This window comes from Amborella trichopoda, chromosome 1 (assembly GCF_054954075.1).
Source record: "Amborella trichopoda isolate Santa Cruz 75 chromosome 1, AtrichopodaSantaCruz75HAP2 v2.0, whole genome shotgun sequence".
NCBI classification, from domain to species: domain Eukaryota; kingdom Viridiplantae; phylum Streptophyta; class Magnoliopsida; order Amborellales; family Amborellaceae; genus Amborella; species Amborella trichopoda.
The window spans coordinates 3,032,273-3,048,433 of record NC_142336.1 but is presented as its reverse complement, the minus strand read 5'-3'; the positions used below and the strand labels follow the sequence as shown (position 1 = coordinate 3,048,433).

Sequence of the window (16,161 nt, the reverse complement as noted above, 5' to 3'; positions counted from 1 at the left end):
ATCAGATCAATTTTGACTAGACCAAACCACTCGGTAACTATGATGATCATGATAAGATTGATCACGATGCTTCTTGATAGAGTTCAATGAACAAAGGAGAGATGTATCATCGTTATAAATAAAAAAAGGGAGAAATTTAAGGCATTGTCCCATTATCGCTATTAAAATTTGAATATTACATTCATTTGTTTTTTCCTAGAAAATTCCACAACTTCAAACCCTGAAACTTCTGAGTTCTTTTACCTCTTTTTTTTTTTTTGTGTGTGTGAAGAAGTTTCACCTATTTCATTTGTTCCTTTTTCCGTAAACATCCACAAGAACTATAGATTTCCAAAATCTGGAGTTCAGAGAACTTTGGATGTTGAAAATCTGAGGCATTTCCTAGTAGCAATCTATAAAATTCAGCAAATCCATGTGCGTGCTGCATCCATAGAGAACTTTGGATTTTCCAAATCCAAAATTCTCTTCACTTTAACTTTGTATTTGGAAAGTCCAAAGTACTCATGGAATTAAACAAACATTTATACTTGCTACATCCACAAGGAACTTAAATCTAAAATTTAGATAACTTTTTTTCTTCGAAGTTTCAGGTTATGAGTTAGGGCATTTTTAGATTTTTTTTTTAAAAAAATGAATATAACCATAATATTCTATTTTTCAATAAAAAAAAAAAACTTAACGACTATAATTTAAAAGGATATTACCATAAATTTCTCTTAAAAAAAAACTGTTGTCATATTTTTTTAAAAAAAAACTAATTTATTTTGTCTTTTCTTTGGTATTGCATTTTGTAGTCCTTGCAAGCCCACACATGCATGTAATGACAAACATAATAAATGATAAGTGAATGAGAATATATCCTTAGTTTGAGGGACAATGACCTACATTTTTTTAAAAAAAAATGTGAACTATATTTATTTAGTTGAACTATATATTTGTTAGAATATATCCTTAGTTTGAGGGAGCAAGGACTAAATATATCTTAAAAGCATCTTTCTTTCCCTAGATCTCTCTCTCCTTTGGTTAGAGGGAATAGAACCAAAGCATCTTTATGTTTATAATGTCTCGAGCATATCCTTTATGTATATTTTATCTTTATTCTCTAACATCACTAACACTTTCTTTGGAAAGATCATTATTTTTTGACATGTCATAAAAACCTCTAACTACTGAATAAGAAATTTGACTGTTTGGGTGTCACAAAATTTGAAAAAATATCTTTTTAAAACTCCGAGCCCAATGAAAGAGACACAATCATCCATTCGATTTCGCATCCAACAGCTAAAAGTAACAGTGATCTTCTTGTACTAAAAAGAAATGATTTTATTATATACTTTTTCTTACTAAAAGTTATTAAGTTTATTAGATTCGACTCCCTTTCTTTACATGAGGGTACTTAGGTAATTCTGAAATTGAAAATTTTCTAAAAATGCTTAAATCACAATAGATATAACTATTTCTTGAATTTTATGGTGTAAGTCAATATACGTCTAAACCTGGACTCTTGTGCTCTTTGTATATGATTTTCTTTGGTATCTTCTTTGAAATAAAATTTGAATATATTTTTATTCGGATTGAAGATTTCTCTAGTGTGAGCCATCTTGTATTCTTGAACTGCAATAATGTAATTATAAAACCTCTTCATTTGTGGATGTAAAGACATTATTGAAAATCACATAAATCAAAGTGGTCATATATTTAAGGGAAAATTTTTAAAATACTCAGCAAAGATGAACTATTGAACGTTTAACATAGTTGCAACTATTCCAAATCATTATCATGTGTCTTCTGATTGGTGTTTTGAAATAAAAATCAAAAGCAATAGGTAGAATTTTAAATACTACATTTCTCATGGCATGCCGAAAAAATTTCTTATAATTTATTTCCTTTTTGTGCTATTTCCTTTTCTTTCTTTCTTTTTTGCATTTTGTTCTCCCATTTTTCAAAGTCATCAAACTCAATCAGGTAAGGGTTCTTCACAACATAAACAATACAAGTTAAATCTTTTGGAAAATTAAAATAATAGAGTTAAAATATTAGAGAACGTGAAACATAAAATATTAGAGACATTTTTTATAGTTATTATATTTTTACCAATATCTCTTTCTGGTTTTTCCCGCATGGATCGTTTAAAAAAGAGCCAAAAAAATTTGGTTATTTTTACTACTGAGATCATTAATTTAATTTTATTTAGGTGCCCCTCATTTATTCGCAAAACACACCCATATAATTTGAGGTTAATCTGATCTGTAAAAATAATTAAAATTCAAATACTATTAGACAGCGAGGCCATCTAATAAACTTTAGACGAAGATGAGCCCTGAATGAAATACATAGAAGTTTACTCATGAGTGTTTTTAATCTTTTTCCATAATAGTAACAATAGATGAGAGGTACTTTTCCGCAATTCATCAACTATGGATAGGGGTGGCAATGGACTCGGGACCTACCGGTTATACCCGACACGAGTCGGGTATGGGTCTAGCATTTGGACCCTGTGGGTCAGGTCCAGGTCCAAAACTTGGACCCAAACACTATATGGGTCAGGGTCTAGCTAGACCCGACCCGTACCGGTAAACTGTTAGAGATAAAATATTTTGAGCAAGCTTTCTATGCTTCCCCTACAGCATAAAACTTATATATTTGCTCTTATCCAATCGTCTATTATGAATGGAGCGCTAAGATTTGCTCCAATCACAATGTCACGTCTCTACACTATTTTATTTTTATTTTTTTTTATAAACTATTTTGACACCAAATTTTGGACGTCCAATCTTCTATTAAACTCGCACTAGCAAAAAATATTAAAAAATTATTTTCAATAAAAATAAAATGACCAAAATACCCCTAAAAGCTTCAAAGGGTATTTTGATCATTATATTTTATCAAAAGTTTTTTTTTAATATTTTTTATAGGTGCGCCCCAATGAGAAGATTGCACATACTAAATTTCATATTCATAAAATTTGTATAAAAAAATATAAATAAAATACTTTAAGACGTCGGATCTAAGATCAAACAATGAGTGGCTCTCTCGATCAAAGTTGGACGGCTGGATGGCAAGGGAAGCATAGGTTTTCTATGTTGTAGGTGAAGTATAGAAATATTTCTCAAATATTTTGCTTTAAGCCCTATTCATTTAGGTTTATTAAGGCTTGTATATAATTAGAACTAGTACTCATCTTTAGCTATTAAACAACAAATCACACAACTTGAAATCTAATAGCGGGTAATTATGACATTGTTGTCAATAATACATGTATATGTATATGATGGTATGACAATGGACACGGTACCGACAGGTATAGATATCGGTCCAATTTTTTAACCCAACAGGTATAAGTATGGGTTCAATTTTTTAACCCGACAAGTCGGGTCTGGATCCAAAATCTAAATCCGAATCTATTTAAATCTGAATCCAAATCCAATCAGATGGACCCATACCCGACCTGTTGCCACCCCTAACTGCAGAGGGCATCAGGTAATATTTCCAAGTGATAAATGCACATTCCCTATATATTCCCGAAACGTAATAGATGGTTCGAGAGATAAAACCCAAGTCCACATTGTGGGGCCCCAATGGATATTTCCAAAGTAAATACAATCATACTTTCTTTTAGGATCCATGTCTTTTCATTGAAAAAAGGCTTCCTTCACAGTCTAAACAACCCTTATTTGAATATCCGTCGTGCCCATCTTTGTCTTACATTGCATTTTACCTAAATCAACTCTCTCTCTCTCTCTCTCTCTCTCTCTCTCTCTCATAGGGGTGGTAGTGAACCTGGTGGACCTTAGAGGTAGATCTGATCGGGCTTGGGCATGGGTTTAAAAATTAGACCTTACGGGTCGGGTCCAGGTCCAAAAATTAGATCAGTGGGTCAGGTCTGAGTTCAAAAATTGGAACTTTAGGCTTTCGAATGTTTTATCATTATTGATAAAATCAAAGACATCTTCAAAATTTGGTATTCTCTTTCAATTGCCTATAGGAAAAAAAAAAAAATTGCAGTGGTCGATGGCTTAGCACATAAGGCAGCTCAACATGAAGCATGTCCTACCTCAAAATTACATAGTTCTAAGTTTATGTAAAGTCCGTAGAAACAATATTACGTAGCCGAAATTCCTTTCAATCATTTTTGTTAGCCAATAAAAGCTATATATTGACCATTTATATTTGGTACATGGTAATCACAATTAATCTTGACCATTGAATGTGAAATTAGATAGTTGTTTTTATTCCATTGACCAAGCTCAAACTTTAAAATAAATTTTTTCGAACTTTGTGACACACCCAAACTATTAGATTTCATATGGGATAGTTGTAAGTAATTATGACTTCCGTACATCAAAAGTAAATGGTCTCATTATATACAATCCCATATATTAATAACTTTTTTAGGAAATTTATCAAAAACCCATAAGGGATGAATAATTCAACATTTTACCTATTTACAACTATTCCAACTCATGATCATATGGTCATTTTGAAATTAATTAGAGATATAAGGAGAATGTTAAGTAGCTCATCTATTATATAGTCTATATGCTTCCCTACTTTTTATTTGGGAATTTTATACTATGAGACCATTTATCTTTTCTTACAAGGAAGTTATAATTATTCAATGCCATTAGATATCAAATCGGATGGCTTCAAATGTGTCACAAAGTTCAAAACAAATTTGCTTGAACTTTTAGTCCAGTCAATGACATGCTCACAACTACTTACATTGAAATCTAAAAGACAAGCATGATTGTGACCTCCTTGCGTTAAGCAAATGGTCTCTTTGTATATATTTCTATTTATTTGTGTAATATCGATAATTCGAAATGCGGGAAACGTTTCAAAAAATTTCAAATAAATGAGGGTATGAAAGAGTTCAAGAGCCAAATATATATATATATATATATATATATATATATATATATATATAAAAGAAATATGCTTTCTTTTATGGAACCATAACAAGCATCAAACATGCTTAGACTACCAGACTAGTAAGATCAGCTCAACATAATATATCAACTTATGGGCACTTATAGCGTACTTCTCTTGGAGCACATTATACACTTTTTTCTTCGAAAAAGAGAGATACTTTGTAGGAGTTCTTTTATTGAAATTTCGGGATTTATTTTAAAATCACTAGAAGAGTATTTTCAAAAGAGAACAATAAAAAAATAAAAAATTTCCTAAATACTTAATAGTAAATCTTCCTATCGAAAAATTGAACAATATATGTTAAGTATCAGTGTTCATAAACTCGGCCGATCTAACTCAGAATTGGTGGTCTGGCCAGGTATTTTTAAAAAAAATCAAAAATATTTATATAAAATTATTAAAAATAAGATATTTGTTTGTAATGTGTTTTTGAATATTTTTTATTATTTAGGCAAAAATTGGAAAGTGTTTCAGCCATGAATATTTATTTTTATATTTTTATCTTTTTTAAAATTCAAAAATACCCCTGGCCACAAATCTTTTCTAAAACCCATTCTTTACTAATTTTCAACTTTATTTGGATGTACTTTATTTAATCATGCCTTAAATATACCGTTCTTTTAAAAAAAAAAAAATTATATTTTTTTAATTAATTTTAAAACTTTTTGGATCAATCAGGACGTGCCTGGTTAGGCCGGTTGACCAATTGGTTTACCAGTTACTCGGAACCGGTCATTGGCCAGTTTCCAAGGCCGGTTCAATATTAAGACATTATGTTTCTAGGCACATATGGAGTGTGTATAAAAAATTCCCTTTTTGATGTTGGGTGCTAGGTTTAGGAGGTAATTCCCAAATACTGGGGTACTAAAAAGATGTAGAGTGAATTATTATTTTTCCAAAACAGTTTTAACAAAGGAAGTGAATGGAGGAAATGGTCCTGCAGGACCACATAATCTTTTGGCTTTAAGTTATTGGCAAGTTTCCATAACTCATCTCATTCCCTGTCTTCTAGTAACTAAAGTGGATGTCTAGTCACTCTCTCTCTCTCTCATTAAATTTCTCACTATTTCGTCTCTTAGTCTCAATCTCTCTCTTAGTCACTAACTCTCTCTCTCCTCTATTAGTCACAATCTCTCTCTCTCTCCCCTCTCTCTCTCTCCTCTCTCTCTCTCCTCTCTCTCTCTCCTCTATTAGCACAATCTCTCTCCTTTCTCTCTCTCTTCTCCTCAAATAACTGTATGCTTTTTTGTGCTCTCTGTTTCCAGCAATTAACTTTATGCTTTTTTGTGCAAAAAGTTTTGCCTTAGCATTGCTGCCAACCCCATCAAAAGTGCCAAAAAAATAAATGTAAGGGGACCTCTTGGACTTATGCTTTTGGGTCTTATTAAACATAATGGTGTTCATAAAGTACTCTGAATCCCATAGAACCCCCTCCCCTGAAAGTAAAGAAAATAAAGAAACATAAAGTTATCACTTTAAGAAAATAGCAACAATGGAATCAGGAAGAATAAATATAGTGCTCACACGTGCATAGCACAACAGTTTATATTGCACGTGCAAGCACATAATAGCGGACAGGGTCCATGTGCCTTGTAAGGCTAGGGAGAAAAGAGAAACATAAACTTTGTTTTCTAGAGTAATTAAATATGAGAGAGAGAGGATGGAGAGAGATACATTGAGAGAAAGAGACTTATCTCGCCTACAATTAAGAGAGAGAAATCATCATGCCCATAAGAGCGAGGAAATTAGCATTATAATCGCAGCTAGGGCTGAGAATGGGTCGAATCGGATTCAGATTCAACTGGATCTGCAATTGGATCCAAAAAATATACATGGCATCTGGATCTGATCGGATCAAAAAATTATTTTATATATTAATTTACATCTATAAACTAATATAAAATACTATATATATATATATATATATATATATATATATATATATATATATAATAGTTGTATAATTGGACCGGATCCAGATCCAATTCGAATCTAAATCTTGGATCCATACCTAGATCAGGATAGGATCCAAATTTCCGATTTCGAATTCAAACCCGATAAACTCTCAATCCTAATCGCAGCTCTGCTATAGGTACAAGACTTAGATGGTCCCCCTCCAAAAAAATAAAAAATCATAGGACAAAATATAGTTTTATGAAAATTTGATCAAAAATCCATTCAATCATTCTCCCACATGGATTTTAGAATAATGAGTGCACTATAATAGGATAGGTTCTAGGATACATCAAAACCCTATGATCATCATAATCATTGTCTTTTCTCAATTAATTGGGATCGGCTACACAAATCCTTATTCGTCATTCTGTTCTATTAAAGTCACAGTGAGTTCATAAGTCCTTATATCTTTTTGGACTACTTCTAACCACGTCTTTTTGGGCTTACCCCTTGCCATTTTCGAGTCTTCTACTTGAACTAACTCACACATCCTAACATGTGTTGTGCTAGGCCTGCACCACACATGATCAGCCTACTTAAATCTACTCTCTTTCACCTTATCGCCTATTGGTGCCACACCTAAATTTTTTCAAATAGATTCATTTGAATTTTGTCCCCTCTTGTCTTGTTACTCATTCATCTCAATATCCTCATCTCTGCTACACTCATTCTATATATAGTTTTTCGTCTGTCCATCATTCCGCCCCAATATCAAACCTGGTCTTACAGAGGCCCTATACCTTCAGTTTCTGCCTTCAGTTTCATTGGTATGCAGCAATTACATAAAATTCTAACTATCCTATAGAACTTGCCCTTGACCAAAACCCTATGATGCATAGTTAATTATGTACATTGGCTTAACGCTTTACTACATCACCACGCTATTTTCTTATATTTTTTAGCTTCTTTAAAAACAATCAAAATAAGTCTTTTGTTACCATGAATCGAGGGATAATTAATCTTTATAGGTGCTTAGGTAAGAAAAACCTAAGAAACAACTAAATATACTAAAATGATTAATATATAAATATACTATCGCCAAATATTAATTAGAAAAGTATTTATCTTTGATACCAAAAGATTACAGTCATCCATTCTAGAAAGATGTAATATTGGAGGGCTACGGATGTGTCATTGATTAGGAGTGAGAATATTTTCAAACTAATGAGTGTGCCATTGATTAGGTGTGAGAATATTTTCAGGTAAAAAAAATCTCTCATGTGATTAATATTTTCAAAGTAATGGGTGTCGGTGCATCTTTTCAAACCAATTGACAACCAACTTGTGTGGCAATATTTTCATACCTAACCATATTCATGGAAAACATTTTCATACGAACTAAACGGGTAAATAGAAATCATTATCGTACCTCTATACGTATGAAAATGTTTTCCCACAAATGATGCTGAATATAGAGGCACTTTGCAAGACTTTTTCCCAGAATTTATAGAGTTCCATAAACATTGGAAAGCAGTTACTTTCTTAGAAATATCGTACTGAAGAGATTTCCTACTAAACAAATAAATGTTTAAAACTTACTTCGAATATTGATGTCAAAGGAAAACTTCATGTCATGGATTTTTTTTTAAAAAAAAAAAGTAAAACTGTTTTAAAAAAACTTCATTCATGAAAACATGGTGATGCACCTCACACTTGAGGGAGGCATGTTTGCGCATCCAAAATATGTGATTAAATGAAGATTCCAAAACTAATATTGTCACAAATATAATGAAATTGTAGATTCGTCTATATATATATATATATATATATATATATATATATATATATATATATATATATAATTTGTTTTATTATATTGTTAACCTAATTTTCATGCTCTTTAAGACATTGGAAGAGATCGTAAAAAAAGATTAATTATCAAAATCTTTCTTGAAATTAAAATCTCTTGTGAAATTGGATTAGGCAAGTAATTAGAAATTTCATTGGATTCAATTTTTCAATACAGATTTTAAAGCCTTCTAGAGACTTCTATTTTAAGAAAAGAGTTTTCATGTTTCATCCAACCCAATTTTCAAAAACCTATAAAAACTATTGGTATTAAGAACTCGTGAGATTTGGTATTCTAGAGCCTTCTATCTCCAAAAACAAAGTTTTCACCCCAACTTCCGATAACTTGTAAAAATATATGGTATTGAAAACTCCCGAGCTTTGATATTGAAAATTCTAAAAAATTATATATTAAAATTGTAAAAATAGATTTAACTAGAAGTTATTAGAATTCTAAATAAATATAAAAATTCTAAAAAATTATGAAAATTTTAAAAAAAATATATGAACTTTAGAATTATATGCTTTTGATTCAAATGAATAGCTTTGATTTGATTTCAAATGTAAGTTTGAGTTTTTCTCTTGGATTTTAAAGGGTTTTTTAGCTCAATGTTGAATATGAGTTTGGTTTGATTTCAAACGTAAGTTTGAGTTTTTCTCTTCGATTTTAATGGGTTTTTGAGTTCAATGTTGAATATGAGTTTGAAAGTCTTTTGAGTTCGATGTTGAATATGGGTTTGAGTTACTCTTGTGTTTTATGCTTAAAAAAAAAAAACTTCAATGGTAAAAATCTTCTATTAATTATACTCCCTCCAAATTTAAAATAACACTATAGAAAAATCCTATGAATTTAGTGTTTATAAAAAAAATTCTATTGATTATGATCTCCCCAAAGAACACTATGCAATACTTCCTACTTCCTTTCAATGAAATCGTTTAAAAGTAATCCTATCAATCGAATCAGTATGATTATTACGATAAAAACTCTATTAATAACCTTCCTTAACAAAGGCCTATGCACAAGACAAAGGCCTATGCATAAGAAGAAGTCGAAATTTTTGTGCAGTAAAAAGGTTAGTGTTCAATAATCACATCCCTTTAGGAATTCAATCAAGTCTCATTTTTTACTGCATTTACTTTGACTATATTGACCATATGCTTCGTGTGAACATTTCATTGTAACTGGAATTTCATCAAAATGGTGAACACTTCTTCGAGATTAGAGTTTCATCAAAACCAAACTTACAAACTTACATGCAGGCAATCCAGATCCATTTGATTGAATTGAGTTTTTGTATGAATAGAATGCCCATCATCATCTCTCTCTCAAACTATTCAAAAAACTATGTTTGTGATATTTGTATGACTTCAAATTTTGTACACACACTCTCTTCATCTCAATAGTCAATCCACCCAAAAAAAAAATTCAATTTGAACCCTAGATATAGTCAAAATAAATCCCCTCCAAAAATGAATCTTGACATCCATCACTTCAAGTGCCATCCTAACTACTCAAAAAATAATCGAATATTGTTTCCAATTAGTGAACTAGGGATATTTTGGGAGAAAATAAAAGACTGGTCTCCGATTAATTTTAAAAAAATAATATATTGTTTAATTAAGTGTATTTCCATAATTTATTGATATTTACATCTTATTTTTGGGTAAATAATATTTATATCTACTTGTGAATCATTTGATTGCATTTCCATAATTTATTTATACTTTTGAACCATTTGATTGTATCTTCCTAATTTATTGACATTTATATATAGTTTTGCCGCATAGTTCATCTTGAAAGTACTGAATTTTGAAAGCCCAATAAGCAAATCTACCCAGCAGTACTTAAATATGAAAAACAATATCCCTAAAGTCAAAAAATAAAAAACAAAAATAAAAAAATAGAAGGTTTTCTCAATACCATTCAAATTTGAACAAAACCACAATTAAACCACAATTCAAACATCTCTTTAGCCAATCCATGTTAAGTGGAAAACTTCCTTGATGATCCTCGATTTAGTGATAGGGCATTGATGATGCTACATAAAATGAAGTAAAAGAAGTTAAAAAGATTTAGTGATAGGGCATTGATGTGCATGTTTTTTGACCATCCAGATGTTCACAAACCTGCCAAATCTACATAGCTTCAAATTTCATTGTAAAAGGCGGAAATAAATTTCGAAGCCATCACAGGAGACAGAAAACAATGAGCTTATCTCATTGTAAAAGGCCGAAATAAATGTGGAAGCGAAGAGACGGAAAACAACATTACTTAACAAAGCTTCAGAGTGTAGCTCTACCAAATATCAGAAAGCCACAACCCTGCGAAAAATCACACCAAAAAAACAAATGGCCCCAAAAAAATGCAAAATTTATATCTATGATTTCTTTAAACTGTAGGCTTTCAATGCTTTATGCTCTAATGTAAGCTGTTCCATCCATTTTAGAATGCAATCTATTGATAAGAAAACCAATTTTGAAAAGTGAAAATTAAGATCAAGTTCAATAGAAGATCTTCAAATTGATGCCATGATACTTAAATGATCCCATTATATTCTCTTAAGCTATAATTAAAGGGCCTCTCTCACGTAAAACACGACCTACAACTAACCCAAAATTTTGGGGATGTAACCTCTTCAACCCATAAATTAACCCCAATATAAAAAATTCTTAATTGTATCCTCCGTGAACTTAAAAAATAATAATGTCCCACGATTGAATAGCAACCATCCAATTTTTAGATGGTGAGATCTAAGCATTTAAAAACACAAATTTCAATTATTATTATTTTTTGGAGAATAATCATCTAATAGTATTCTTAAGTGGTTTCCAAAATTCCATATTGAAAAAATCCTCCCAAGTAGGTCTTCTGACCGAGGGAGTAGAAGTAAACTATGCATCCGAGGGAACATAGTTTACTAGCTCATCTTATACATAGTTTACTAACTCATCTTATTTACAGCTATAAAACATAACCATTGTTAAATGTTATAAAAAACACTTTAATTTACAAATCTAAACCTGACTCGTACCTTGGATCAGGTCCCTCGGTGTCATTAAATAAAAAGATTGAGAGGAGAGAGATCCTTGAGGCCTTATGTGAACGTATCTTAAAAGAAGGGTTACTAAAAGATAAACCCTTTGTAGAGATCTCACGATTGTATTTATCTGTGATGTGATAATGGTGAAGGCCGAGACGATGATTTAAAGGTTTTCCGATGCCAACACTACATTTTTCGATAAGTTTTGAGGTGGGGCTTCACTTATTTTGAGAGGCCCTTTTTAATAAATATAATTATACATATATATATATATATATATATATATATATATATATATATATAGAAAAAAGCTAAGATTAACCCACTAGCTTATATGAACATATGAGCCCAACGGTTCAGATTGAATCTAAGCTGATCTGACAATCACGGATATCCGATAGTGCTTGAATTTTTATTTCATTTTTCTACAAATCCAAATCACTTGAAATTTTAGTATGTTCTTCTCATCAAAACGCACCTAATTTTAAAAAAACAAAAAAAACAAAGAAAACAAAAAAAAATAAAATCAAAAAACAAAATTTATTCGTAAAAAATAAAATGACCAAAATACCCCCTAAAACTTTTCGAAGGTGTTTTGATCAATTTATTTCATGTAAAATATTTTTTTGATATTTTTCGAAGATTCTCCTATTTTTGATAAACACATGCCTAAAATTTCAAGTGATTTGGATTTGTAAAAAAAAAAAATTCAAACACTACCATATGTGATTGTCAGATTGGCCCAAATTCAATCTGGGCCGTTGGGCTCATATGTTCATATGAGCTAATGGGCTAATCCCAGTTTTTTTCATATATATATATATATATATATATATATATATATATATATATTGACCAATCGGACCAGTTTTAATTTTAATAAAATTGTGCTACTCTTAATGACTATAAAAGATTGAAAATATAAGAATACTATACATACGGAAAGTATAGAATGTGACTTTGGTACAAGGTGAGACATTAATCTTGACCATTGCACGTGAAATTGGATGGATTGACCAAGTTCAAACTTCAAAAGAAATTTTTTTGAACTTTGTGACACATCCAAGCTATCAAATTTCACATCGGATGGTTGTAAGTGATTGTGACCACCTTGTATCAAAGGTAAACGATCTAATTGTATACAATCCCCTATACATACGATATTAATTTTGAGCAAGTCTTTGCACGCCATAAATGACTTGGAAGTTGGCAAAGGCAAGTAAAGCAAATATCGAAGTATAGTGCGGTTGTGGGATAGCAGCCATTTACAAGATAAAGAGAAAACTGAGTTCCAATAAATAAGGCTAAAGAGAAAACTGAGTGCCAATAAAAAAGGAAAAATTTATATAAGGGCGAGGCCCTAAGCAATGAAATTAAAGAGCACCCAAAAAATTAACTTAAAAAGGTTGTTTCGATGCCCAAAAATCTTCAAAGTGATCATCTCGACCTCAAGATGTATAGACATAACGATGACCCGGTGCAAGAAGCCTCCAGGAAAGTAGTGAAAGGATCATTCACTGGCTGGAAGTAGGAGTCCTTTAAGAAGCTAGAGCGGTTCAGACCCGGTGAAGATTCTCAACTCTTCTTCTGACGAGAATGGATTTCAAGTCTTGGAAAAATAAAGTAATATGGATCATTGTATCAAGAAATGTCAATATAAGAAGAGTTAAAAAAGAAATCATGCAAAAATTGGGTATAACTGTCGAAGATGAAGAGATGATTGCTGAGAGATTGTTTCCTAATTTAAAGGAGCAAAGGTTCATTCTCATCTTAGATGACTTGTGCGAAGAGCTGGATTTAAATTCTATAGGAGTCCCTTGACCAAACACAAAAAATAGATCTAAGGTGGTAATAACTACCTGATTGTTAAATGTGTGCTATAAGATGGACACTCACAAGGAAATTTGGGTGGATGTTTTAACAGAGGAAGAAGCATGGCTCTTGTTTCGCAAGAAGGCAAGAAGTGTGGTAAACATGTCAACAACAGCACCCCTCGCGCATGAGGTTGTCAAAGAATGTGCAAGCCTGCTACTTGCCATTATTGTCGTCGTTAGTGCGATGAGGGGTAAGGATAATGTGCTTGTGTGGAGGAATGCACTAAGAGCCTTGAGAGAGGTAACAATGGAGATCAATGGCATGGAAGCTCAAGTATTTCGGCCATTGTGGTATAATTATGAGCAATTGGAAGATGAAAGCATTAAGCAATGTTTCTCATATTGCTCTCTATATCCAGAGGATTGGCAAATTGAAAAGAATGAGTTGGTCGATTATTGGATAAGTGAGGGGCTCCTAGGCAGAGTTGATAGTCTAGACGGTTTTAGAAACAAGGGCCACGCTCTAATTGAAAAATTGATTGACTCATGCATGATAGAGAAAGTTCCAGGAGATGATGATACAGTGAAGCTACATGATGTGATCCGAGACATTGCCACATGGATCTGCTCATCAAGAGAGTGCGGGAGGTTCATTGTGGCAGCTGGATTGGGACTGAAGGAAGCACGAAGGGTGGAGCAATGGAAAGATGCCCAACGTATTATCATCGATGATGAATGAAATAGAGAGACTTCCAGATAGGCCAGTGTGCCAGGCCCCAACAACATTGCTACTTCAAGATAACCAGAGTTTTAAGAACATTCCAGAATGCTTCTTTGAATGCATGGAAGCCCTAAAGGTGCTTGATCTCAGTAACACTGCTCACTGCCACAATCATTCTCGGCATTAAAGAATCTCCGCTACCTTAATCTATATTAGTGTGATGACCTAATAGATATTCCACACATAGGACATCTGAAGCAACTCCAAGTGATGAATTTATCCTTCACAGGAATCAACAGGTTGGCAGAGGGAATGGAAAAATTGTTCAATCTGAAGTATCTAAACCTGAGATTTACATCTAATCTTGAATCGATAGAATATGGGGTGATTTCAAGGCTAGCTTGCTTGGAGGAGCTAGACATGTTTGGTCGTGGATATAGAGATAGGAAAGCAATGGAAGGAGAGGGAGGTAGCACGGAAGCCTGCTGGGAGAAATTTGAAGGCTTGGGCTGCTTAAGCTCAATAGACATAAGAATCGGTCGCAGTGCCCCATTTTTTAACAAAAAACCCAATGATGGAAGGATAATCAGAAGCTAAGACATCTATTCCTAGAAGGATGCCACAGATTGAGGAATCTCGAGAACCTAACATACATGAAAAGGTTGACATACCTGGGCATCGTGGATCGTTCAAATTTGGAGTGGGTTGCTCTTGATTCAGTGCCCACCTTGAAGAGGTTGAATTTTGATTATTTGCCATTGCTGAGGAGAATTTGGAACTTAGATGGCAGACATCATCTTCTCGATCTTAACTTCATATCTATTTCAGAATGCAATGGATTGAAGAATGTGTTATTACCATATGTTGAGGAGTATTTGTGAGATTAGCTTAGAATGGTCTTCCTTGGAATCCATCAACATAAGGAATTGTCCCAAGTTAGAAAGGCTCCCTCCTGGTCTCCAAAAAGACAAAAAGTTAAGAAAAATTAGAGGAGAAAAGGAATGGTGGGAGGGATTGGAGTGGAAAGATGAGTATGCCAAGTCTATTTTGCTTCCCCTTTTTGTAGAGGACTCATGAGAGAGGCGATATACGGGAGAGAGAGGGTCTTGCGTTGGGGGAGTTAGGGAGAGAGGGAGGAGAGAGAGATTGATTTGAGAAGAGAGAACTTCCTATGTCATCACTTTCCCTTACACTTTTCTTATCTGTTCACCTCATTTATTAGTAACTTCTATAATGTATATTATTTGAAATTTTTCTTTATTAGTTTTATCTATCAATTCATGATCAATGAGCCCTTGGCTTCAGTGGACACAGTGGTACAACCAGAACTTGACATCAGGGTTCCATTCATACCCACTAACACGTTAAAAAAATAATAATATTTCTTTCGATCAAAAGTTAGCATTTCAGAATTTGATCACAAGTTGCCCTTTTCTAAAAATAAAACACATAAATACTTCTTCTTTTTTGACTTAAAAATGCGGACAATCAATTAAGAAAAACGATCAATTATGAAAACAAATCAGCAACAGGACCTGTTAAATTAAAAATAAAGCAATTAATGAAGCAACCAAGCTGTTGCAAATAAGTAGGCGACAATAATCTTTCTTCTTCCTTTTGTTCCTTTTAATGTTACAACCAGTCTTCTGTTTTATTCGCCTAACAATGGTGGTCAACACGTTCTCTTTTAGTTATCCTCCAAATAAAACTTCTCCATTGAGGAGTCCATGCCCCCATGGTGTAACCACCCATCCATACTTTATTGCAATGGACTAATTGGTTGCAGATTTACAATTTTTAAGTCTCCCAATTACCCAACTCAACAAATAAACACACAGAGGGTGCCATTGGTAGTCATATTTTCACTATTCCCACATAGATCATGGGTGGGAAGACCAAAATGTGCCTC

At 32.6% G+C, this 16,161-nt stretch overlaps 1 protein-coding gene and 1 long non-coding RNA gene across 2 annotated transcripts; both read left to right on the top strand.

The window, feature by feature from the left end:
- The first annotated feature begins 8,808 nt into the window (after nucleotides 1-8,808).
- On the top strand, nucleotides 8,809-11,187 carry LOC148783485 (uncharacterized). The gene is made up of 2 exons (XR_016047294.1): nucleotides 8,809-9,749; nucleotides 10,792-11,187. It is a non-coding gene; the product is annotated as an uncharacterized LOC148783485 (long non-coding RNA).
- Nucleotides 11,188-12,640: 1,453 nt separating this feature from the next.
- Nucleotides 12,641-15,515, top strand: LOC18427076 (disease resistance protein At4g27190). Its single transcript, XM_088855320.1, is given in 2 exon segments — nucleotides 12,641-14,267; nucleotides 14,469-15,515. Coding segments are annotated over 2 exon segments (1,335 nt in total). The 5' UTR covers nucleotides 12,641-13,313; the 3' UTR covers nucleotides 14,850-15,515.
- The last annotated feature ends 646 nt before the right edge of the window (nucleotides 15,516-16,161 follow it).